The following is a 26,396-nucleotide window of genomic DNA, read 5'->3' as shown; positions in this document are numbered from 1 at the left end:
TGGGAGTAGTATTGTGTTGTACTAATGTATTACTTTATAACCTGCTTTCTCCCCAAAGCTGAATTATGTGGTAGCCCAACATATCTGAAAATCACCAGGTATGGTTTACATAATCGAGCCATGAATATCGATACCAAAACCTTCTAAAAATTTGGTTGGTGACAATAAAAGCTGTGTTGGGGGATGTCAAATTTGGGCTCTCTTCCAAACAGCAATGTTCTGGGAAACCTAACCAAAGTTAAAAATTGATGGAGATGGACAGTCAATCAAAACACAACTGTCATAGCAGCAGCATGTTTCTTTTCTGCTGTGGCCACTCTGCTTGGATAAAAAAAAAGGTCAAATACCAACAATCTCCTGTCCTATTCTCTTTGCTATTACTTGTGTTGTTCTGAGTGTCTATTCATTAGGATCAAACAAACATCTGTTCAAACCCATGGTTCTGGGATAAGAGCACCTGGTTATAACTTCATAGCCCATTTTTTAACAAAAGTTTGCAAGCCTTACACCGACACATATCTGATTTTTTAAATCCTCCCTAAAACACAGCATGAAGTATATCCAAAAAATATTCTCCCAAAATCACAATGACCTATACATGCAAGCTGACACTGGTATGGACAAATAATGTTATTAGACAATAAACCAGGTATCTGGGACCTACTATTTTTTCACCTCTGCCTATGCTGGTTTGCACTGCTGGCAGTTGCAAAACAACATCTGGAGGTTGGTAATTGCCCTATTTAAACTACGGACCTATATCCAAACCATGGTTTGACACGTATTTTAATTAGCTTGAGTTAATTTTTATTAGATGAAATTGGAAGGAGAAAAGGTGTGAGAGCTTGAAGCTTATTGATCATTTTTACAATAATATAAACTAGTGTTTCAACGATTAGACAAAATTTGCAGTAAAAAACTGCATTAACATTACTCAGTTTGCAAAAATGACAAGCTGCTCAGGTAGGCTTTCAGCAAGCCAGTTTAAAACCTAGCTAAAATGACATCATAAAAGCAGAAATGTAAACTCTACAACACACACTCTTAAATGGAAAAATAAACATTATACTCTTTTCATCAAACAGTTTCACCCACATTGATTTTATTGCCATTTGTCTGATGAGTTAACCAATGCAGCTTAAGTTGATAAACAACACAAACCATATGCATACAATACCTGTAAGAAGCTACTTTTTCTGAGTTCATTACAAGTGATCCTTCCTGACCATGACCTATTAACTGTATAAAATATCCTTTGAATTACCTGCAACAAGAAAATAAAGTGCACATTATTTACCAACTTAAATGTGTTTTCTATAGATGCTCAGCATTTTTAGTGACACTAAATCAGTTCAGCCAATTAATTTTCTTTTTGGATTGCATGTCATTTTCGAACCTATGCCCTCTCCTCCTCTATTAAAATTGAGAAAAACACTCATTCTCTGAATGGCTCATAGGAACACTACTGTTGGGTTTAACCCCTTTTTTGCCATTCCAAACAGGTAGCTCATCAGATCAAATCATGCAGTGACAGTTTCCTTATTTCACTTAGATTATCTTTATATCAGCATGTGTCAACTTGGGTGTCCTCTATATGTTTTAGATACCAACTTTTGAAATAACTCACCACAGGTCACATTATTTGTGACTGCTAGGAGGTGCAAACATATGCCGTGAATGGTGGAATCTGTGGATGAGGAGTAACACATTTATCATTGTGGCACCATTGCCACAATCACAAATGTCTCCTAAAGCCCACCTTTAAAAGTGTTGTGGGTGTAACAGCTTATTGGCAGGAGGGGGCTGGCACAGTGGTTAAATGCCAGTACTGCAGCCACAAGTTTGTGAGTTCAATCCCATGCATGGCTCCATGGCTGACTCAGCCTTCCATCCTTTTGTAGGTCGGTAAAATGAATACCCAGCTTGTTGGAGACAATTAGCTTACAGACTGTTCACTGCTTAGAGAGTGCTGAGTTCACTGCTAAGTGGCACAGAAATCTACATGCTATTGCTATTGATCTAGTTATGGTCAGAACTGGCATGACCTGTATTTGAACACACATGTCTGCCACAATAATAATCCAGTTTGGCCCAGAGAAAACATTTTAAATATACAAGGCACTTACTGTTGTAATGTACCGAGAGTGAAATTCTGATGCTTCTTTTAAGAAGACTAGACTGGGATGACTGTTGACCACATCCTAAGAAAAGAAGCATCAAGATTAGAAACATGTAATTCGTACTCATTTCTAGCATAGGGAACAAAGAATTTTAGTGTATGATTCCTTAATGCAACCAGTTCCTTTGATTAAGGACTTTATCACACAAGTTATAAATAGCAATTACAGCAGGATAATAGTGTCTTTGACCAGTATTTATCACATGACATTGTGTCTTTCCTGTTGCTGCCTTGCATTTTGATCATTGGTGGAGTGCAGCTTTTCATTGATGGGAAAACCTCTGTCAATGGTTCCCAACACTACTGCTTTTCCACTACTGCCTCTGGTGTGACAGGTCCCTTCTGCTGCTGTTCCAATATTCCAGAGGTCACGTGGAATGTGTGGGCCTGATTCTCATCTCCGCCTCCTCTCCCCCTTGTTACAGTGAGCCTGTGCCATACGTGGGCTCATTATAGGTGGCTTTCGGCTTACGCGAAAGCCATCAGGAGAATGGCGCACATGCCTGCAGTGCGTGCGCAAAGCTGCGTGGCGAGCATGAGCCCCATTATATCTAATGGGGCTCGAGCATACCTGCTTTTTGCCTTACGCGGGGGGGGGGGGGGGGGGGGGGGGTCCGGAATGGATCCCCTGTGTAAGGCAAGGGCGGACTGTATATCCAAGCAGGCTGAGGTAGCTTTTCATTTTCCTTTCCTTTCCTTTTCAATTTCTTTTATTGTATTATTTTATTATCATTATTGATCATTTTGTCATAATCAAGCAAAACTAAATAATAAAAATCAATCAATCAAAAAGTGTACATGTGCTGAGTAGGACATACATGAGCAAGGTAGGGTTAGTGAGGCGATGGGGAAGACCAAACATGGGACCACGGATCATCGAAGCAGCATAATAATGCAATTGCAGAAAAGCACGTTAGTGATAGTATTTTCAAACTGGTATGTTCTCATTAGCTACAACAATGTGATTGCTCTGGGACAACAGGCTGCTATAATAAGCTCCATGCAATATTAAAAGACATCTTGTGCTATGTGTACTTTCAAAACTATTCTATAATTAAAATAAAATGTCCAATATATTTTAAGACAATTTATCCAGTAGATTTTAGTTTAAGAAAGAAAAACCTGGAAATTAAATGTCAGAAAAATGTAAACCCTGTTATTTTGGAAACAGCTTGAACAAAGGAAGGTGGAATATAGGGGCTGATAGAAAATAGGGATGGGAGGAGCAGGTTTGTGCAACCATATGAAACCAAGAAGCAGAATGTAAAGGGGTTAAAGTGAGTTCAGAATGGTGCTATTAGTTTGGGGTGAGAACTGCTCTATCTCATATCCAGGTTCTTCTGTTAATCGGAATTAATTTTAGTTTTTTCCACCCACCAATGAGCGTGCCAATGAGTTATCGCTTAAGGCCTAGCCATTTTTCTTTTTAAGAAAACCAGAATGTTAACTAGTGGGGTGGGAGTCTGAGATGATGGTAATTATTAAGAAAATAAAATTTACTTGTAAAAATGGAATGAAGTCTTCTTGTACCAAATAGTTACATCCAGGACTCTTTAAAAGATGAACAAACTTGGAAGCAGCATCATGACAGGTTTGTAGAATCCTAAAAAACATTACGTTATTTGAATTGTGCATATATGGCAAATTAATATAACTTGTTCTTTTTTTTAAAGAAATGAGCTGAAAGTATACTGTCAGCATGAATGAAATCATTAAGCTAAAATGCCCAGCTATGACCCATATGCTTTGCTAAACGTTAGGACTGTACAGACTTGAATATGTAACTATAAAAAGCAGGGATGGTCAACTTGCGGGGTTGGGGACTGCACTTCCCCCTAGGCTAACTTGCATGGCCCAGACCCCTGCTGTTTCCCTGGGGAAAATATTTTTGTCCTCCCCCAAACTCCATAGGAGTAATGGGAGCAGTACCTCCACATTCTGGCCATCTTTAAGAGCTATGAAATTTATTTTTGCCAGCAGGGAGCAATCTGAAAGTCACTGCCTGTTTGCAAAATGGCCATCCCTTGGCCTTGAAATGCCCAGAACAATAAAAAAATGTAGATAGTGTGGCCACCACAACAACCCTGTAAGGTATTTACATGGATTTGGGGGCAAATAACTCAATTTAAAAAAAAAAAAAAAAAGCTTGTTGGGGGGTGTACTTTCCTCACTGTTTGTTTCAACATAGGAATGCCTTTATTTCTAAATGGGATCAACCATTTTTCCTCTCTCCAATAATATTTTACTGTCATTTTAAAATAATCAAAGATCAAATGTTATGGCAGTTTTATATCTGTCCAGAATATATCTTCTCAGGTGTAAGAAAAAGTTATTAAGATATTCCTCTATTCTAACCACATTAAGCCAATGCTGGAATTTTCCTAGATTTCTGTAATTGTTCTCTTAGAAACATGGTCAAATGTCTTTGCTAAAAAAACAATACTTACTTCCGCCACATTGCAATAAATTTGTGAACTGAAATAAATCCTGTTCGCTCTCCTCCAGCACAACAAAATAAGGGACCTTTCCAGTAAAGAGGACATTCACAGGCCTAGAATGAATGCATGTCAGAAGCAAATTAGGGGCTAAACATCCTATTAAGAGAAAAGCAGAACAATAATTTCCTTTTTTCTAATCAGTTATCATTGTAAGCAATGAATTAAATTATGAGAATTAGTAAGTGAAGTCCTAGATGATGCAGAATCCTAATTGTATTAATTTCAGGATTTAAGACCTCTGTCATTTAAATTAAAAGAATTGGGTAGAGGTTCAAATGATTCTTATCACAAATATTCAATCTGATCCAGATTTAATCATACTTAGGGAAGATTCACTGAAATAAATGGGATTCAAGTCCTACTAATTTTGAAGAAAGAATATTAAGTGTGACTAAAACCTGATCAAACACATGCATAGGAAAACCTCCATTGTTTGTTGAATACAAGAGGCATGCAACACTTTCAGTTTAACATTTAAAACAAAGACTGTGATCTAGAAACCAGTACTTGTATGCTCAGAAGAGTACTTAAAGGGGAACACAAGCTGCCTTCTTGTCAAGGTAAAATGTAGCAAACCAAAACTTTCTGCTAACTGAAGAAAGACTGTTGTCAAAGAAATATAAGCAGGTTTATACCATCTACAGTTCAGAGTACATTGCTAGATTGAGTCCCCATGACTTTTCCCCTTCACTTAAGGAAATCAAGTATTTACTTATTGTAAGGAAACAAGTAACTGGATATTATCCAAATAAACTGGACTGCAGCTCCTCCCACAGTATTCCAAGGCCTCTTGAGTGGCATCCTAGTCATGCTGACTTGGCAGTTTTAAGCTTACTGGCATCTGATATCCTCTTTTCCATTGTTATCCTGCTACACACTTAGCTGCTCCCTAACCAGAACCCCTAGCATACCACATGAGGATGGCCATTCCACAAAGCAGCACCAATCCTCCTTTTTGCAGGTTTCTTACTTAGGTCTACCTCTATATTTTCATGTTCATAACAAGGATCTACAAGGAACATGGATGTCCTCCAAATGTAAAGTCTAGTTTAGACTAAAATCTTGCACATATGCATCCAATACTTCGCAGCCTTGATTCCTTCAGAATAGGCAACTTTGCCAATTTCTTCCAACTCTACCAAGAAATAAAATTAACTGGCACTTACTTTTCAAAATACACATACCAAATTTGTTTGAAAACTAGTAGTATTATCCTGAAGTGTTGCTATGCCTGCAAATTTCACACAATTCTGACAAATAGAACAAAAGACCAAACCATTTCTTCACTTCTTTAATGATAGTCAATGGGAAGTACAAATCTTCTAGCTGAAATTTGGGACCTGAGTTGAACTGGACAATTTCTGAATGAATGTGAGCCCAATCAGACTATTTTCTGAATTGCCAAATTATCTTGTGAGTGGTGCATATCTCTACAACTCACCTTTGCAACCTTACCCATGTCTTCTAATGTTGCTCGCTCATTTGGAAACTGGGAGAAAGTTTTCTCTATATTAGCAATGATAGCATCTATATTCACTTTTTCTTTGGGGCATCCTTGAGGAAAATAAAATGTTGGAATGGTCTGACTTAAAGATGGCGTCAAAGGTTCTTCTTTCTTTGACTGAACCTGTAGAAAAATAGAGGGAAAATACACTTTAAAGAAAACAGCAACTTTATTGTTCCCTCTCTTTAGTTTGAAAAACTGTACCAAGACTGGAATTCTGCTGGTGACATTTGCCAGCATAACCTATTACACCAGCACATGCTTTTTTTTTGTTGTTGTTGTTGCTGCAGAAGGAGGTATCCAGTACCTTCTTGTATGAGACACACTACTCATGCACAACTGCTTTGATAGTGTTGGGGTCTCAGTACCAAAGCTGATCTCCTTAGCATCATGCAGCTGCAACTGAATAGGCAGGAAAAAGAAGAGCTATAACTGTCACAGACCTTGAGTGCAATGCCTTCTAGGAGGGTGACGGCTGTTCCTTTTCTCATCCAAATGCACTTGGATGGTGCCCAGGAGCCCCCTGATTGGACATGAGGGTGCACCCTGGCACCACCAAGCTCCTTTTTATAGGGAAAAAATCAACAGAAAAATGGTAGCGAAGATTTATACTGTCCCAACAACCAAACAGAATTTTGGCCTAGTACTGCAGTCCCATGTACTATCAAGAAGTAAATCTTGTGGAATCCAGCAGAATTGAACTGAAATATATCCACCAGAATTACACTCTTATGGTAAAGGTGAAACTGAGAGTAAAAGAAAGCACACATGGTTGTTTTTTTTGTAAAACATAACAATGTATTCAGCTTTCCCTAAATTTGTAATACCAGCCCACGCAAGAAACAAACAAGCCTCTCTTTTGCCTTGTAACTTTCTCACCTATTTTTAGAAATACATCTTTAACGTAAGAACTGTAATCATTTAAAGGTTATCTATTACTGGAACCAACATTATCAAGCAATCAAAAGCAACTAATGAACAGTTTCGCTAAAAGTGAGAAGACTACACTGTAATTTCCATCAGCTTGGAATATCCTTGTCTTTGCTAGCTGGGTGCAAGCTTTCTTCTAAATCCAAAGAGGAAAAACAAGAAGTGGGAAGATAAAGAAGGGTGAGTGGATGGCTGCTAAGTCTCTGCTTTAAATACAGTCAGTCCTCCTTATCCATGAATTCTGCATGCATAGAATCATAGAGTTGGAAGAGACCGTAAGGGCCATCCAGCATTTGTTTAAAGACCTCCAAGGAAGGAGACTCGACTGCACTCCGAGGAAGGAGTCTGTTCCACTGTCGAACAGCCCTTACTGTCAGGAAGTTCTTCCTAATGTTGAGGTGGAATCTCTTTTCCTGGAGCTTGCATCCATTGTTCCGGGTCCTAGCCTCTGCAGCAGCAGAAAACAAATTTGCTTCCTCCTCAATGTGACATCCCTTCAAGTATTTAAACAGGGATATCCTATCACCTCTTAACCTTTTCTTCTCCAGGCTAAACACCCCCAGCTCCCTAAGTCGTTTCTCATTGGGTATGGTTTCCAGACCCATCACCATTTTGGTCACCCTCCTTTGGACACGCTCCAGTTTCTCAACATACTTTTTGAATTGTGGTGGCCAGAACTGGACACAATATTCAGGTGGGGCCTGACCAGAGCAGAATAGAGTGGCACTATAACTTCCCTTGATCTAGACACTATACTTCTATTGACGCAGCCTAAAATCGCATTGGCCTTGTTAGCTGCTGCATCGCACTATTGACTCATGTTCAACTTGTGGTCTACTTGGACTCCTGGAACATTTTCAAATATAGTTTCATTCAGCCAGGTTTCACCCATCCTATAGCTGTTCATTTCATTTTTCCACCCTAAGTGCAGTACCTTACATTTCTCTGTATTCTACTCCTAATTTGGTGTCTTCTGTAAATTTGATAAGTATACCCCCCAATTCTGTCATCCAAGTCATTGATAAAGATGTTGAACAGCACTGGGCCCAGGACAGAGCCCTGTGGGACCCCATTGGTCACTTCTCTCCAGGATGAAAAGGAGACATTGTTGAGCACCCTTTGGGTTCGGCCAGTCAATCAGTTACAAATCCATGTAACAGTTACTTTGTCTAGCCCACATTTCACTAGCTTGTTTGCAAGAATGTCATGGGGAACCCTGTCAAAAGCCTTACTGAAATCAAGATATACTATATCCACAGCATTCCCTTCATCTAACAAGATGGTAATTTTATCCAAAAAAGATACAGTGGGCCCTTGCCTTACGCGGGGATCCGTTCCGGACCCCCCCCGCGTAAGGCTAATTTCGCGTATGCTGGAGCCCCATTCATTTGAATGGGGCTCGTGCATGGAGGTGCGGGAGGGTGCCATGGCCGCGCGCCCCATTCATTTGAATGGGACGTGCCGCCCCTTGCACTGCGTGCGCTCCCCGCAACTTGAGCACGTATGCTCAAGTCCATGTAAAGCGCGCCCACCTATAACGCGGGTGCACTGTATTAGATTTATCTGGCATGACTTCTTTCTCTGAAACCCATGTTGACTCTTTGTGATTATGGCATTGCCTTCTAGATGTTCACAGACTCTCTGTTTAATGATTTGCTCTAGAATCTATTCTAGTATAGATGTCAGACTAACTGGATGATAATTCTTGGGATCCTCTTTTCCCCCCTTTTTGAAGATGGGGACAACGTTTGTCCTCCTACAGTCTACTGGCACTTCTCCTGTTCTCCAGGAGTTCTCAAAGATTATTACCAATGGCTCCAATATTACATCTGCCAGTTCTTTTAATACCCTTGGATGTAGTTCGTCTGGTCCTGGAGATTTATATTTGTCTAGATTAACCAGATATTCCTGTACTAACTCTTTACTTATTTACTTACATAGATTCAACCATCCACGGCTTGAAAAGATTTTTTAAAAAGTCTAAAAAACCACCCTTTATTTTCCCATTTTATATAAGGGACACCATTTTAATACACCATTATATATAGCAGGACTTGAGTATCCATGGATTTTGGCAGTCACTGGGGTCCTGAAACCAAATCCCAGTGGATACCAAGGCCCCACAGGTATTTCATACCAGTGAAACAAAGAAGTGAAATATTAATAAAAATGTGAAGGAAGTTTTGTTATTTGTTCCTTAGTCTCCAGATATACAGCAACAAAGAGATAAATGACAATAAGTAGAAGAAATTTAGGTTGCAGTCTCATGTCCAGTTGTATGTTGTTTATAGACACATACACATTTCATCTCCAGTCCCACAGGCCTTGTGATTTTTCTTTCTCTGGGACCCTGCTAAATGTTAACTGATGGATGGCTTCACCTATTTTTGGTTCTACACATGGTCCCTGCAGCCCATGGAATTAAAAAAAACTATTACACATACACATTCAGGAATAAGTTAGTCGTTGCTACTATCATTCTTTTAAATATAATTGATACACTGCTGTTATTGTGTGTCTTCAAGTGGTCTCTGAGGTATGGCAACCCTTGCCAAATAAATCTTGGCAATATCTGTTTAGGGGTGTGGTGGTGGTGCCTTTGCCTTCCTCTGAAGCTGAGAGCATGCAACTTGCCCATGGTCACCCTTGTTAGCAACTCATCTGAGCCCTGTAGCCAATGCTGGCATACAGCAGAGTAAACTGGCAAATTCAGAAACGTGGTTCTCAGTCCTCAGTTGAGATAACAGCAGCTGGGTGTCTTCCAGGAACCTCCAGGGACACTCAGCAACCAATGCCAGGCTTCTGCTGATGAACGACCAGACAAACCAAGTCCCCCGAAGTGCTTTATTTACAGTGCTATAATACAGATCATAAATGAATACCAACTCTCCTACTACAACCCACAAACCAATCACTGGAAGCTCCTGAGCTTATATAGCCTTGAGACCATGTGGTCTCCCAAACACGGGCGGGTTACAGACCGCCCATTTGGGGCGGTCTGGCCCCGCCCCTTTCCCCGCCGGAGCGGGGCCTCAGCGGTTAGAACGGCAGCCGCTGAGGCCCCGATCCGCCACTTTTCGGGCTGCGGGGAAGCGGCAAGCTGCTTCCCTGAGCCCTGAAAAGGGGTGTCCCTGGGCTTCAAGCCCCAAGGACACCCGCGGCGGCGGGAGCAGAGAAAGGGGCCGCTTGGCCCCTTTCTCGTTTAGTCCGCTGGGCGCAGCCGTCTGAAGGCTGCGCCAGCGGACTAAACCCGGAAGGAGCTCCGAAATGGAGCTCCTTCCTCCGTTGCCAGGGCGCACTAGCGCCCTGGCACGGAGCTACTACGTCATGGACGCGTCGCCCCGTCTAAAGGCGGCGCGCCATGACGTACTCACGGCGGGGCCGTGCGGAAGGGCCGCCGCCGTTAGTGCGTGTTCGTACGCACTAGGGTTAGGGCGGTTCCGCACCGCCCTTTCGTAACCTAGTGCGTGATGGAATACGCACTTAAGTGCCGGTCTGTAACTGGCCTCAGTTACTTCCTGTGCCATAGTGTAGTTCCCCTGTGCAATCCAGCTAGATGTTTCATCATCCAGGCTTAGTGCATGCAGGCATCAGAGTGTCCTTGAGGCTATGAGCATCAGCTGTGCTTGATCAGCCTTGTCCTTCCAGTGCGGGATGCTCATGGTCAGACACACACACATCCAAGCATTTCCCAGTGTGCTGACTTTAACCCCTGACAATCCAGTGGGATTCAAACCTTGATCTCCAGAGTTGTAGTCCAACACTCAGACCACTGTACCACAATGTCTCTCTAACTGATATATACCTAAATTTAAATATTGTACTGTTATAATTGATTGGTAATCAATTGATTGGTAATCAATTATAGCTAATAATATAGTGATTATATACAGAATCATCAAAACAAAAAGCTAAACTGACTTCCAACTCACCATCCTCTCCAAGGACACAATTTCAAAAAAAAAAATGTAGATAGACAGAAGACAAGAAGGGGGTGCTGGGCTAGGCTTCTGTAAAAAGGAACTTGTTTTGTTTGAGGCTTTGTTAACACAGCCTTACACAATTTCTGTGTTTCACAGCCTTACACAATTTCTGACAGGTGACAAACTTGGTGCCTTTGTGTTCCAGCCTTTTTAATACTTTTAACAAAGGGCAATTTTGTTTTGTTTGCTCTCTGGCTCTAATATGCCTGGTCAGTTCTGGCTTCTTGTGGGCCTAAAACAGACTAAAGGGCCCAAAACATGGAGAAATTGCTCCCTAGACGGGCATTTTGACTTTTTAAAGAACACAAAAATTGTGGTGGACTTTAGCACTGAGTCTAGTGACACATTTGTTTAGCCCTCTGACTGAGTAACGTCTCACCTCAAAAGGAAAGCAAAATACCAAAAGGCTATCAGAGCAGCTTACAAATTGTTAATTAGATATTTCCCTGCTCACAGGCTTACAATCTAAAAAGACAAGACACAAAAGGAGAAGGGAATGGCAGTGGGGAAGGGGGAAAGTCCAGCAGATCTTCTCTCCCTCTGAGGCCTGGACCATGGCAGATGGACTGGAGGGGAGGCCCCTTCTTCTTGCTCTGGCTAAGCCCAATGGAGCTGGCCTGCCCTGCTCTCCCTCTGGATGATGGTGGAGGGAGGGAGGGTGCTATGTAATAACTGTAGCTCTCAGTGGCTTACAGACCAGTAAGACAAGCTGTCACAAGTGAGTGTTGGACCAAGACAAAATACAAAGATAGTGGATGTTCTGAGCATCGTTCTGCTCTAATAGCCCATGAACTGTCACGACTTAACATTGACATCGCTGCTCTTAGTGAAGTTCGTCTCCACGAGGAAGGCAGCCTTAAAGAACACGGTACCAGCTACACACTCTACTGGTCTGGCAAACCCAAAACTGAAAAACATCTTTCAGGTGTAGGCTTTATGATCAAAAACTCCATTGCCTCCAAATTCAAAACCTTGCCAACTGGACACTCTGATCACATTATCTCCTTACGCCTCCCACATGTTGTTCTCTTCAGTATATATGCACCAACTATGCAAGCCGACCCTGTGGAGAAAGACAAATTCTACTCAGACCTACACCACCTTATACAAAAAGTCCCTGCAGAAGACAAAATCATTATCCTTGGTGACTTCAATGCCAGAGTAAGAAAGAACTTCGAAGCCTGGAAAGGTGTTTTAGGTAAACATGGTGTTGGAAACTGTAATGATAATGGACGCCTCCTGCTAGAGTTTTGTGCAGAACAGCAGCTATTACAAACACCATCTTTCAGCAGAAAGATAGCTTGAAGACAGTCTGGATGGATCCCTGATCCAAACACTGGCACCTCATTGACTATATCCTAGTGCACCAGAGAAATATTCGCGATTTCCGTCATACCCGAATGATGCCCAGTGCAGAATGTCAAACAAATCATCGCCTCGTAAGATGTAAACTAAATCTTAATTTTAAGTTTAAATCTAAGAGGGGTGGCATCCTAAAGAGGAGACTCCAAGTCAACAATCTTCAACAAGCTGCCATGACAGACAACTTCCAGGCAAATTTGCAAACAAAACTTGAAGACCATCCTGTAGACTCTTCTCCTACAGCGCTTTGGCAACATATCAAAAACAGCATCCTGCAATCCGTGGAAGAATCCTTAGGATTGTCCCTCAAGAAAAATCAAGACTGGTTTGATGAAAACAATCAAGAGATCCAGGAGCTGTTGGCAAAAAAGAGAACTGATCACCAGGCACACCTTGCCCAGCCATCTTGCCATGTAAAAAAAGCAGCCTTTCACCTTGCATGTAGTCAACTCCAACAAAAACTCTGAGACATTCAGAACAAGTGGTGGATCAACTTAGCGGAAAAGACTCAAAGTTGTGCAGATCTGGGTGATTCCAGAGGGTTTTACAAAGTTCTTTGGACCTACATAACAGTGTTTGGACCTACATAACAGGTCCAAAGCTCCCTATACAGTAGGGATGGTCAAACACTAATCACAGATAAAGCTTCCATTCTGAACCGATGGGCTGAATATTTCCAAAGCTTCTTTAGCTCCAACCAAGTAGTCCAAGACTCAGCTATTTAACATATGACACAACAACCGATGAAAAATGTTATTGGACATAGCTCTCACTTTGGAAGAAATCCTTAAAGCCATACAGCAGATGAAAAAAGGTAAGGCAGCCGGGATTGATAGAATTCCACCTAAAGCTTGGAAACATGGAGGTCATGTACTCCAAGCTAAATTCCACGAGCTCCTTGTGAGTTGCTGGGGAAAAGGCGAACTCCCATCAGATCTCCGAGATGCAGTTATCATCACCCTGTATAAGAAAAAAGGAGCAAAATCTGATTGCTCAAACTATCGAGGTATAACACTGCTCTCCATCGCTGGAAAAATCATTGCACGGATACTCCTGAACAGATTAGTCCCTGCTACTGCAGAAGAACTTCTCTCTGAAAGCCAATGCAGCTTTAGAGCTAATAGGAGCACTACAGATATATTTGCTCTTAGACAACTGCAAGAGAAACGTAGAGAGCAGAACAAAGGATTCTATGTAACATTTGTTGACCTCAACAAAGTCTTTGACACTGTGAGTAGAAAAGGTCTGTGGCAGATCCTGGAATGACTAGGATGCCCCTCCAAATTCCTCAAAATGATTATCCTGCTACATGAAGGCCAGCAAGGTCAAGTCAGATATGGCGATGCTCTCTCGGAGCCCTCTCTAATAACTCATGGTGTGAAACAGGGTTGTGTTCTCGCTCCAAATCTATTTACTATCTTCTTCAGTATGATGCTCCAAAGGGCTACAGCAGATCTCGAAGAAGACAACGGCATTAATCTACGCTACCATACTGATGGTAGCCTGTTTAACTTAAGCCGTCTGAGGGCTCGCACTAAGACTCTAAACTATCTAGTCCGTGAGCTGCTTTTTGCTGACGATGCTGCCCTCGTTGCCCATACGGAAGCAACTCTGCAGTGCCTATCGTCTTGTTTTGCTACAGCTGCAGAGCTCTTTGGGCTGGAAGTCAGCCTGAAGAAAACGGAAGTTCTCTACCAGCCAGCACCTCAGGAAGAACACTACCATCCCCACATCACTGTGGGCAAATCTGTGCTTAAGTCTGTCCAGCAGTTCACCTACCTGGGAAGCATCATCTCCTCAGACGCCAAGATTGATAAAGAGATCGATCACAGACTAGCAAAGGCATATAGTGCATTCGGAAGGCTTCACAAAAGAGTCTGGAGTAACAAACACCTGAAGTGAAGCACAAAAATCAGTGTGTATAGAGCCATTGTACTGTCTATTCTCCTTTATGGGTCTGAAACATGGGTCACCTATCGCCAACACCTACGACTCCTCGAATGCTTTCATCAGTGCTGTTTACGCACAACTCTAAATATACACTGGACTGACTATGTGACAAATGTTGCTGTCCTTGAGCAAACAGGGATCACCAGCATTGAGGCCATGCTATTGAGGACACAGCTGTGCTGGGCAGGACACATTTCTAGGATGAAGGACCATCACCTCCCCAAAATAGTATTCTATGGTGAACTCGCCACGGGTCAGCGTAAGAGGGGCGCTCCAAAGAAGAGATACAAGGACTCCCTGAAACAACATCTCAGGCTCGGCCAAATTGATCACCAATAATAGTCCACCCTGGCCTCGCATCGGGAGGCATGGAGACGCACTATCCAATAGAAACGACAATGCAGAAAGAACCACAACCCAGAAACATCACCTAAGGAGACTTTCTGCTGTGCTTTCTGCAATTGGACTTGTTTATCTCGGATTGGCCTTTTTAGTCATCAACGCACTTGTAGAAAGCGCGGGATGAGTCCTTCCAGAATCTTCATTAGCGAAGTAAAGCCAGAGACCCTGGAATGTAGAAACTGATTTTTGTTTAATAATATCCAAATACTTTGAAGTACAGTCAGCTCTCTATATTCATGGAATTTTTATCCATAAGCATCCACAGTTTGATAATATTTTTTAAAATGTATAAATTCCAAAACACAAACCTTGATCTTACCATTTTATTTAAGGGACACCATTTTACCATGCCATTTTCTTTAATGGGACTTCAGCATCACGGATTTTGGTATCCACGGGGGGTCCTGGAATCAAACCCTAGTGGATACCAAGGGCCCACTGTACTAATTTTGTATTAGGTGAAACTACAGAAATTTAAGGAAAATATGTTACAAAAATTAAAAATACTGTTAGAGCTGTTGTGTGCCCTCAAGTCTTTCCTGGCTTATGGTGACCCTAAGGTGAAACTATCATGGGGTTTTCTTGGTAAGTTCCTTCAGAGTGGTCTGCCATTGCCATCTTCTGAGGCTGAGATAGTGTGACTTGCCCAAGGTCACCCAGTGTGGTTCCGTGGACAAGCTGGGATTCAAACCCTGGTTTCCCACTGTCCTAGTCCAATGCTCAAACCACTACACTGAATAGATGAATGAAGCAATGGGAAGCTTGGATGCTTCCCTGTAGATTGCCCCAGTTGAAGTACAAATAGTAAACTCCAAAACTGCTAAAAACAGAGAAATGAAATGTTTAGGTGTATATAAACAACATACAACTGGATATATAGTCTTTTCTTACAGTGGCAACACTTTTAAAATAATGATTATGTGCAGCAATCCTATTTTTTATTATTTCACCTTGAATGTAAGAAAACCTGCGTATCCTACTGAAATGGCAGATACACATATAAACCAGTATCTCTTCATTTGTGGGCAAGACAAAAGAGGGCGATTCTTATTATCTTTTGCCTTGCCTGTTGTATGAAGCCCCAAGGGAGAAACCATTTCTCTTTAGTCACTATACTAGCTTTATGGGCACACAAAGCTTTTGTTATGTTTTGCTTTCAATTGACAGACCAAAGCCTCACATCTAACTGGAAGAAAATCCTCCAGAACTCAATGAGCTTTTCTTTTGATTAGATATTATAGGATTGCATTCCACAGGAAATATACAACCATCAACTGTATGCAGTTGTAGCACAGGAAACTTAGCAAACATGAATTACTGTTAATCTGTTTTAAGAAATTACGGGGGATCTTGAAACTGATTTACAAGTTTAAAGACACTGATGAGTTCAATATACAATCTGTAATAGGCTTTTTTTTAATGCCCTGTAGATTTAAATAAATATAACTGCTTTTAAGGGTGGATCCTTGCCAAAATATTTGAAACTTACTGTATTATGAAATAGTACAGCTGTATCACAGTGGTATGCTAACAGTATGCATGGATTACATCTGCCAAAAACAATCAAGTTTAGTCTAATGTACTTCTGGATATTGTTCTCTCTAGTCTTACTGTTTTTAATATGGATAGAGCAAGAACACAAAGAAAAATAGCACACACATGTGTATTCTTCAATGAGGAAATGATCTAAGAGTGACCACAGGGTTGTAGGTTCAATATCTCCTAATGTCTTTTGTCAGGAGGGTCTACACAACTGTAGGGCCAGCTCCTCATATGAAGAGCCCTGAGGATGGATGCTCAAAAGGATCATTCACAGTGCTGTGGCTCTGGAAGCACTACTGACAAGACCACTGGTCCCACAATGCTGGACTTGCCCCTGCTATCTGTGTGCACTTTTGAGATACACATACTTCAGTGTTATACACACAGCAAGGCATTGTGGCTTGGGGAAAATCAAAATACAGCTGAAGCAATTCTAGCTACACAAGCCAAGCACTCCTGTCAGAAAAGTTATGTGGTATTGCTGCCACTACAAGGCTGTTTCTGGAGGGACAGCCAAAAAAGAAGCAAGGCAGTAACAGCAGTGGTGAATAATTATAGTGGTAACTACAGGAGCACTGGCTCTGTGAAACTGAACCTGCATTTGCCAATATTTTTGGTTTTCCCACATGGCAATCCTATTTGTATGTCACTGCAATGTAGAAAAACAAAATGGCAAGCAGGCATGGGGCAGTTGCACAGGCTGGCATTCCTGTCAGCTGTGGAAAACTGTGCTGCTTGAGACAACAGCATTTGTCCAAAGGTAACTTATGTTGGTGTTGGCCCAAATTTGTCTATACATGCATATGCTCGTATACTTTATCAGAACACTGATAAAGAATCAAGTGCTGCCTATACACAAAGATGACATTTCAGATGTTTGAATGCACACAGAACTTGACTTAGATAGGCAGCTGCAGGGGAGTTACAGTGATGGTGCAGTTCCCACAAAAATGATGAACTGCACCCCAACTGTAAAGTTAAGTTGCTCTGCTTGTACAGCATGCATTCCACTGATGAGGACTGACTTTGGATCAAACTAACCTTTAGTGTGAGATTGTGCTGTCTAACATATGTGCAAAGGAGTTGCAATACTGCAGGTGAGTTCCTGGTCAAAGAATTCTACACCCTAAAATATTCAGCTTTAATTTAAAAAATAATTAACAATTAATGTTTTAAATGTTTAAAGGCTTCATACACATATAGAGGTATATCAGCTGAAGCTCTCTGATGCTAGCAGGGAGGGGAGGCAAGGATAGCAGGTTTTTGGTAGTCATGTCTTAAAACATCACAGCATGTTGCCTGAGAATGTAATTTATGAAGTTTGCAGAGTTTTTGCTTCCCCTGCTGTAGAATGTTGTTGTATATATTACTTCATGTGACACAAACATCTTTACACAAAACCATCGGCAGTAAAATGAAAAGTAAACTGCAAGTGACTTCATGACAACTTGGAATAAAATTAAGACTGTAACAACACAGCATACAATTTAAGCTTGTAAGCAGTAATTATTTTCTACTGCAGCCAAGTTGAGGACAGCCAATATAACATATTAAGCCTTTGGATTTGGAAAATGTTGATTATATTTAGCATTCCCTTCTTTACATCAGTATTTTGCTCTTTGCGGATTAGGCATGTGACAGCTAAACGACACCACCAGCTGTTTGGGAAAAAACAAACACTGCTATCAGCACATAATAAGCCATTCAGTAGACACTTTCAGGTTTTTAAAATAGCTATATGCTGACAAATTCTTACTCCAAAGATCCAGAAAAGTTATGAGCAATGGGGGACACAGTTGCCTTTAATGCTGCATTGAAAGTGTGCAATGAATGTATTATGCAACATTATTTCACAAATCATCCATGTTTTGGCCCAACTATTTTAACAGGAAAAAAAATACTTAACTGTTTTGTTTAATGTTGATCACAGAAAGAAAACAGACAAGGATTTGGAAGCTCCTGAATGTAATATTCCAATCTCAAATCATGTGCACTCTGCTCAGGAAGGGCAGCAACTAACATATAAGTTCAGTTCTCTTTCTCTTTTTAAAGGGCTTGTTTACTGCATGACTACAGTTGTACTACAGAACATGAACTTGATTTCCATGAAGGAAAGTGCCATTAAAAAAAAGATGAATACATTTCTAGCCCTTGCTAGGGTACAAAGAGGTTTCTTTGCCTTGACATCTTTTGACACAAAAGTGCCCTTATTTCCATGTTGCAAAGAAGCCACAGCCAAAGAATGAACAGTGCAGAATATGCCCTGTTGTACACTGGAGGGAGAGGGACTAGCTCATAATCAAGTGCTCCATATAACTGTGTTATATATCAGTCAGAATGTATTGTGAGACAAACGTGATTTTAGATCTGATTGTTTCTAGACATTTTTCTGAATTGCAGAACCACAAGTATAACCAAGTGCTTCCAAATGCATGGGAGGCAGCTGTGGAATGTGAGTTTGCTGAGTCTCCTTTCTGATCACAGCCACCTGTACTATGTCTCCTGATCTTCAGGAGCAACTCTTGGGGAGGTGGAAAAGGGAAAGTGAGGGGCTACAATGGGAAGAGGGGAATCAGAAAAGCCCCAGTATGAATGAGGAACATTATAAATGGCCTTTGAATCAAAGTCAGAATAAAATAATAATCATGATTTGATGGGGAGAATAGATATTCAGTCTCACAATAGGTCTGGTAGACTAGTGTTAAACACTGCTTCTTGCACATACTCTTTAATGTCATTGAGGTACTACTGGCAATAAGCAAATCTTTGTTTATCATAAAGTGCATAAAGGACATCTTTTAGAAAGGGCAACTACACTGAAACCATTTTCTGGATTTTTTAACTTTTGAAGGTCATATTTTATTATTAAAATGTACTTGGTTTTAAGCAAAATGCCCTCTAAAATTAGTTTTATAAATGAAATTTAAATACATGGTCACATAATAATGAGGGGCTTCTCTAAGACAAGAGATTTCATTCCTTTCATACTGACAGCACCCCATATAATTCAGCCAGGCATAGCTTACATTAGTATCCAACTGCTGAATACTGTTGAGAGTCAGTGTGATGCAGTAGTTTGAGTGCTGGACTAGGGCACTGTGGAACGGAGACTCAATCCTCACTAGGCTATGCAAACCCACTGGGTGGCCTTGGGCATGTCACTCTCTCTCAACCTTAGAGAAAGGCAAGAAAAAACTTGTGTTGACATATTCTGTCATGAAAATCCCATAATGGGTGCCTTAGTGTTGCCGTAAATAAGAAACGATTCAAAGGCATGACAACAACAATAATCCAACCTTTGGCTTGAACCCTATTGGTGATGTATCCTGGCATGACCTCTTGTATTTTTAAGGTCTGTGAATATGTTGACTGAAGGTCCAAAACATATGGAGAAAGAAAACAGGAAGTGACTGATCCAAAATTGGGGCAGGCAGAAGTAAGATTAGGTATGCTGGTAATCCACAGCATCTTGACAAGGGCTTCTCACACCCAACTGTTCAGCAGCAAAACCTACATTCAATGTATTTGCTAGCTACTAAAACAGAGAAATCTGGGACAAGCAGAATAGAAATGGATTTGAATAAGAAACCTCACTATTGTTACTATAAACCAAGTCCCGGGCCATGTTCCATATTATCTGCCTTCTGAACCATTTTTTACATCTAAATCTTCAGCACTTACTGAAAACTCAACTAGATCCCAAGAATCTGGAGACAACTGACTCTTGGCCTACAGAATAAGAACGACGCAGAGACAATTTTCTTCAGCAGTACATTTTGAACCAAATGTAGCCTTTCATTAGGATATCTGTATAACAAGCAAACATTCACTGACATGAGATCTGTGGATATTTTGTAAAATTCAAATGTATGTTAGAAATAAAAAATGTATTTAGTGCACATTAAGAGATCATTAACATGTGAATTTATGGAAGTCTGCAATTGGAGTAACATGTAAACTGTTCCATTAAAATGGAAATGGAAATCTTCAATGAAATAACATGTAAACTCTTAATATAAGTAGTTCCAGAATAACTTTTCTTTTAAAAGGAAGGTTTTACAAAAACAAAAGGGGCATTGCCCAGTACATAATAAGCAAACAAGGATTTGTGTATGTACTCTCTCTCTCTCACACACACACACACACACTCCTCTATCAATATGTGAGCATAGGGTACTTTTACATGTATAAGACTCAGGATTTGCATGAGGCACGAAAATGACCTCATAACATTGGATGACAGTCCAGCACAGAGGAACCAATGCCACAAGTAGGGAGGAATGTTCAGCTGCAAGAGAAGAGTTTGACTCCTGCTCATACATTTTAGACTATGATTTCCAGTAGTAGCTACAAGTCAATCAGTCTCCCACTTCTTCTCACTCCTAATAGGGTTTGTGTGTGCAGGAGAGTGATGGTGTGGAAAAATATAGAAAGTGGATCATAATATTTCAAGAATGAATGGCTTATTAATTTTTTTTAAAAAAAATACACACATACTTCTCATACACTGCAAAATGAACTATCCTGCAAATAGGAATGTAGCAATGGCAGGGGGGATTGGGGTATTGCTTCTCAATGCTGTCTCCAAAGATGAATTTTTCCTGCACTTAAATTTCTTGTACTTTAACTGATGTTTCAACCCTTCTACCTCTCAATGAAAATTGTCTCACTACACCTCTACAAGCAGTTAGCTAGAAACCATGACGAAGACAGTAGATTATGGATTGTACCAGAACAGATTGACAAGAGTGGAATATTTTTACTCAGAGAGCACTGTATGATAGATTCCACTCCCAGCCAGAATTCACTACATGCCTTCTCTTCACTGGTCACCTAGTACCAGAGAAGAGATTAGAGATTGTAGTTAGGCTCCTTCTACTCATCATAGCAACTGCTACACTTGCGGTGGGGGGGGGGAATCTGCAATTTCCCAGTATTTTCCCCTAGTAACTATTGTGATGTCAATACCAGGAAATACAGATTCACACCAAGTCAGTAATGAAAGAGTACAACCCCCCCCCAACCAAAAACAGTCTGAAAAGATCCACTGAGTGATTTGACTTTCTCTTTCTTTAAAAGAGGCAAAGGTGAATAGAGCAGCCAAAATCCCATCGTCATGTGCTTCTTGCTTATGATTTCCAAATGTCTGCTGCCAAATTCCACCCTTTCAGATCAACATAGCTAGTGAAAAAAGGCTGAGAGGTTTTTCAACACTCTTCCACTAACCATGACCCAACAGGGACATCAATTGAGCAAACCTTCTGGCTGTACTTTGAATGACAACTGTATGCTGCTTAATGCAACAACAGTGCTACAACTCCTATCCTTACATTAACATTGCTTCTTGCATCTGTATCGTACAAATATGTATAGAGAGTTGTAACTGGAAAGTTAGGCTACTGGCTAATTTGCCACTTTAAGTAGAGTAACATTAACATTAAGCTGATGTTAAGCAGACAAACACTTCCACTGATGTCCACCAAGAGAAAGCTGGGGCATGAGACAGAGAGATCACATAAACAAGTGGTGAAAAAATGGGGAAAGGTTATACTATTGATGAAAGTGGACATTATGGATTTAGCATTCAGCTACAGGCTATAGCCCTGTTGAAGTCAATGCAAAAGCAAGGAAAGAAGCTCTTAGGTATCTCTCTAATCTACCTTCACCTACTTTTTATGAGGTTTTGTCAGGATATAAAAAGTAAAAGGATTATACATTACAACCAAAAATAGTTGTCCATATATTAGATCTGAAAGTAAACATGTTAGATTACTAGTTTTTTCTTGAAAAGGATATCTCAATATGGAGCACAAAATACTTATATGAGCACATAGGTTTCTGCTATGAGAATTCAGTCATGAATAACATTCCGCTAAAATGAACTAAAATAATAGTTACACATTATGCACGATGGTCAGGATAGATGAAAGATGCAATGCAATCTTAAACTGTTTATCTTAACTGCAATTCTACAATCCAAAGGCTAAAAAAAGAAACATCCATATTTGGGCCAAGTTATATTGTTTTTCATCTCCCTTTTATATAACTAATGTAAACAAAGTGCACACCCCCAGGATAATAGTAACAATAAGAGTAAGAACAAAGCAGTCCTCCAAGTAAGCCTGTTCAGCCACATATGCTTTTACTTTTATGATAACCTAATAAAATCATGTTGGCTTTTCAAAAATTTCAATGTTCAAATAGCAGAGCATTACATCTGGCTAGTTTTCACTCAATCAGCATGAAATCCCCCCCTCCAAAAAATTCCACACACACTCACTGCAGCCAAATATATAATGGTAAACAAACCTGGACTTGTTGGAAAGCTTTGAGTCTCTTTTTGAATCTGGAAGGAAGAACAAAATCACATCCTCGGGCTAGCAATGCCAATTCCTTTCGTAGGTCGGGGTCTTGTCGTAAAGAAATCTCCTTTATCCTCATGCTTTCAGATTTCATATAATGCTTGTGTGCGCACCAGTCTAGGCGCTTGAGTACCAGTAAACAGCAGAGTCCTATTATCACACAGTGCCACTTAAAGCAGCAGCTGCGTTTTACTTCTGTGTTATTCTGAGAGCCAGTTCAACTTCGCCTGCTCCATACATTAAAAGGGAACTTGGCTGGAACGGCAAACACTGACTGGGAAATCACGTTGGGAGACTGCCCCTTACTCCATGCATTCCAATGTCTTAATGGTATGGTATAATGTGGAAAAGACACAAGGCTGGTATAAAAGTAGTAGTTTAAACCACCAGCAAAAGAAACATTCAATTTAGTAAAACCAATCAGGGAGGAACATGAAAATGCCAGATACAGTGGTTTTGTAGTTTCCTCCTTTCCTTTCCTTTTGTCACAAACCACTCACTACAAGCATCCTATTTAGGGATTAAAGCTTGCATTTTCTTCATACTTGCAAACCCCTTGAAAGAGTTTTGTACATCAGAAAAGGAACCAACAATTAATTTATTTTTACTGATATATTTTAATCTTTTTGTGTTTTTAATATTTTAATATTTTAATTGCATTTGCTTGGTTTCAATTTTATTACTAATATCTGCCTTGAGTCCATTTTTCCTCAAAAAAGCAGGATATAAATTTACTATGCATAAATAATGCTGTGCAGGAAATCATTATTTAAAATAACTTTTATAAATTGTAGCAATATGCATGCCAAAACATGGTGGGGGGAGGCAGGGAGGAGAATACTGACACATAATAAAACTTGAGAAAACAGCAATCCATTTTACCCTGCCTTTCTGCTCAAAACAGAACTATATAGGAAACAAATAGGAACAGAAGCCTCACTTTCTAAACTGCTTAAGCATTTGAATGAATAGGAAACCCATCTTCATGATTATCCTAGATTTAGTATCTAACTTATTAATAGTGTCTGGCCTTGTCAAATATGAACAAGACCCAAACATGTTAAGACAATCAAGTTTCTGAAGCCTCCCTAGAAAATCTGAGTAAAAAGTCATTCTGTGTTTCTTCTTAAACTTGGTTTTTGTAGTTAATTTTCAGTGTTTGTCAGTACTTTTCACATAATGTAAGTGATTACACAGAATATATCCATTTATGTTTTCATTATAGGGCTATGATTAGAATTGGGAACCTACTGTCTAAATATGGCAAGCAGAAGTCAGTCTGCCACACTGCTTTCTTGTCCATTCAGTAAGCAGTAGCATATATGGAATTTATTGCTATACACTTAATGCAGACAAGAGGAACCTGCCCTTATAATATAACTAAGAATTTTGTAGAGCAAGCGTTTTCTGGTGTTGTCCTTCTAAACCAAGGGTGACAATGGGCAGGGATACTTTCATATGTGCCACAATTTTTAAGCCTGCCACCTCATGCAGGTATACCTTATATACTCGACTATAAGTCCACCGCGTGTATAAATTGAGGGCATATTTTGGGGCCAAAATTATGGATTTTAATATGACCCGTGAAAATGTCGAACATAAAACCTATGGCATGTAACAAAAGATGTAAAAGATGAAGCAAAGGAAAAAATGCCAAAGAACTTGCAAAATTCCCGCAGGCATAACTGTTTATGCTCATGCTAAAGGCTACATGGATCAGCGAATAGAGGGGATCGGTGCTTCCATGACAGTTTTCACTCTTGCCTTTCACCATATATATATATATATATTATTAAAATATTTATTTTTAAAAAATAAGAGTTAAAGTACAGTACTTACATTGACCCGTGAATAAGTTGACTCAGGTTTTTTGGGTCAGTTTTTTTACTAAAATTTCTAGATTTATACATGAGTATATACAGTATTCGTCTGAGTTCAATAGAATTTATTCTCAAGTAAGGATGCATGACATGACAGTCTAAAGTAAACTGATTTAGCTGATAACACCCATATTCACTCCATGTTTGGATAAGACAGACTAATGAAAATGAAATGAAAACTAAATGTGTACAGGAGGGGCACAGTAGTCTTCAAGTTTATAAGGAAAATAAAGCAGTAATGCCAATGGAAGAGAAAGCACCAAAGGGAAAGCATCTTACTGATCATAAGTCAATAACCACACAGTCTATTTAATCTCTCCACCTCCCTCCTCAAATTGCCACAGAATCCAAAATGACAAAAGGGCCAAATGCATTTTAACACATTCATTTCACACTTACAATTATATTAGTTTTTGGGCCAGAAAATGGCTTGCCATTACCTTTGTCCCAATATTGTTGGAGGCTACCACCAAAGAACTCAGAAAACAGTACTTGTAAATGTTGTTGTTGTTGTTGTGTGCCTTCAAGTCACTGCCAGCTTATAGGGATCCTAAGGTGAACCTATCACAGGGTTTTCTGGAGCTGACTGAGTGTCTGTCACCCAGTAGGTTTCCATGGCTAAGTGAGGAATCAAACCCTGGTCTCTGGAGTTGTAGTCCAGTTACACCATGCTCGCTCTCACCTGCAAACTACTGCCCCTAAATTTAGGTTTCTGCGTAGTTTTTGATTGTTGTGAACCTTCAGGTCATTGCAGGCTCATGATGACCCCAAAACAAATCTATCACAGGGCTTTCTTAGCACAGTTTGTTCGGTGGGGGTTTGCAATTGCCTTTCTTTGACACAGAGAGTATGATCCAATGGTTTTCTATGCTGATTGGGAATTCAAACCTTTCTTAATCCAAAACTCAAACCACTAAACCATGCTAGCTTGATTTTACTGTCTCTCTATATGGATATTACAAATTAAAGAACAATTAGACATAAAGGAAACTAGTAGCACCTACTAACTGGGAAAACAAACTTTCTAGCATAAGCTTTCATGGATACAGTCCATTTCATGACATGCACAGAGTGAAGTTTCTATGGCAGCAGTTCCCAAACCTTGCTCCTCTGGGTGTTTTGGACTTCGGCTCCCAGAGGCCCCAGCCAGCTTGGCCAATGTTCTGAAAGTATGGGAGCTGAAGTCCAAAACATTTGCAAGACCAAAGTTTGAGGACCGCCACTCTATGGAACATATATACAAATCAGGTGGGGAAATGTAATGGAAATGCAAGACATATTAGAGTCAGGCTAACTATCAATTTAATGATGGTAATAATGGGTAATTAAAATGACAAAGGTAGCGGACAGGTTTTGCATACAAGCTCTGACAAGCAGTTGAACATATGTATAGTGCAGACATAGGAACACTGTTAAAGATTGAAATTATATCATTTGACCTATCTAGCCTTTCTTTGCAACCCTCAAGTCCTTGTGTACTGTATATCCTAAGTTAGCTTCACTGTTTGATGTTTACACTCTCCTTTGCCTTTTAGGGAGGGCTTTAAATGCAGAAGAGACTTTTATAGCCAAATGGGAGGTTTGTTTGCATTCCTAAAATATTTACTTCCAAGTGAAAGCCTTGTATTAGAGGGCAGACTTAAATGCTGGGAACAGGACTAGTCTAAGATTTTTTGGCTTCCGCCCCACCCCATCGTGTGCTGAGAGTGTAACATTCAATAAATAGCACAAATGATCCAGAGCTGACAGAGATACTAAAAATGAATATGAGAAAATAGTATCTGTTACTTCTTTGCTTCCTCTC

At 40.2% G+C, this 26,396-nt stretch overlaps 1 protein-coding gene across 7 annotated transcripts in view; it reads right to left on the bottom strand.

Annotated features, from left to right (window-relative positions):
- The window catches only part of PPP2R3B (protein phosphatase 2 regulatory subunit B''beta), a 43,486-nt gene that overhangs the window by 7,814 nt on the left and 9,276 nt on the right, over window positions 1–26,396 (bottom strand). For 6 of the 7 annotated variants that reach the window (XM_042459739.1, XM_042459738.1, XM_042459737.1 and 3 more), the window contains 5 exons: window positions 6,119–6,304; window positions 4,627–4,730; window positions 3,680–3,782; window positions 2,127–2,201; window positions 1,178–1,264 (listed from right to left, as the gene is read on the bottom strand). In XM_042459739.1, coding sequence (XP_042315673.1) covers window positions 1,178–1,264; window positions 2,127–2,201; window positions 3,680–3,782; window positions 4,627–4,730; window positions 6,119–6,304 — 555 coding nt within the window. Of the gene's footprint in view, window positions 1–1,177; window positions 1,265–2,126; window positions 2,202–3,679; window positions 3,783–4,626; window positions 4,731–6,118; window positions 6,305–22,659; window positions 22,913–26,396 lie in introns of those variants that run through there. The other variant, XM_042459742.1, reaches the window with a different exon arrangement.

The sequence above is a fragment of the Sceloporus undulatus genome, chromosome 3, assembly GCF_019175285.1.
Source record: "Sceloporus undulatus isolate JIND9_A2432 ecotype Alabama chromosome 3, SceUnd_v1.1, whole genome shotgun sequence".
Lineage (NCBI taxonomy): Eukaryota > Metazoa > Chordata > Lepidosauria > Squamata > Phrynosomatidae > Sceloporus > Sceloporus undulatus.
This window is presented reverse-complemented; position numbering and strand designations above follow the sequence as displayed.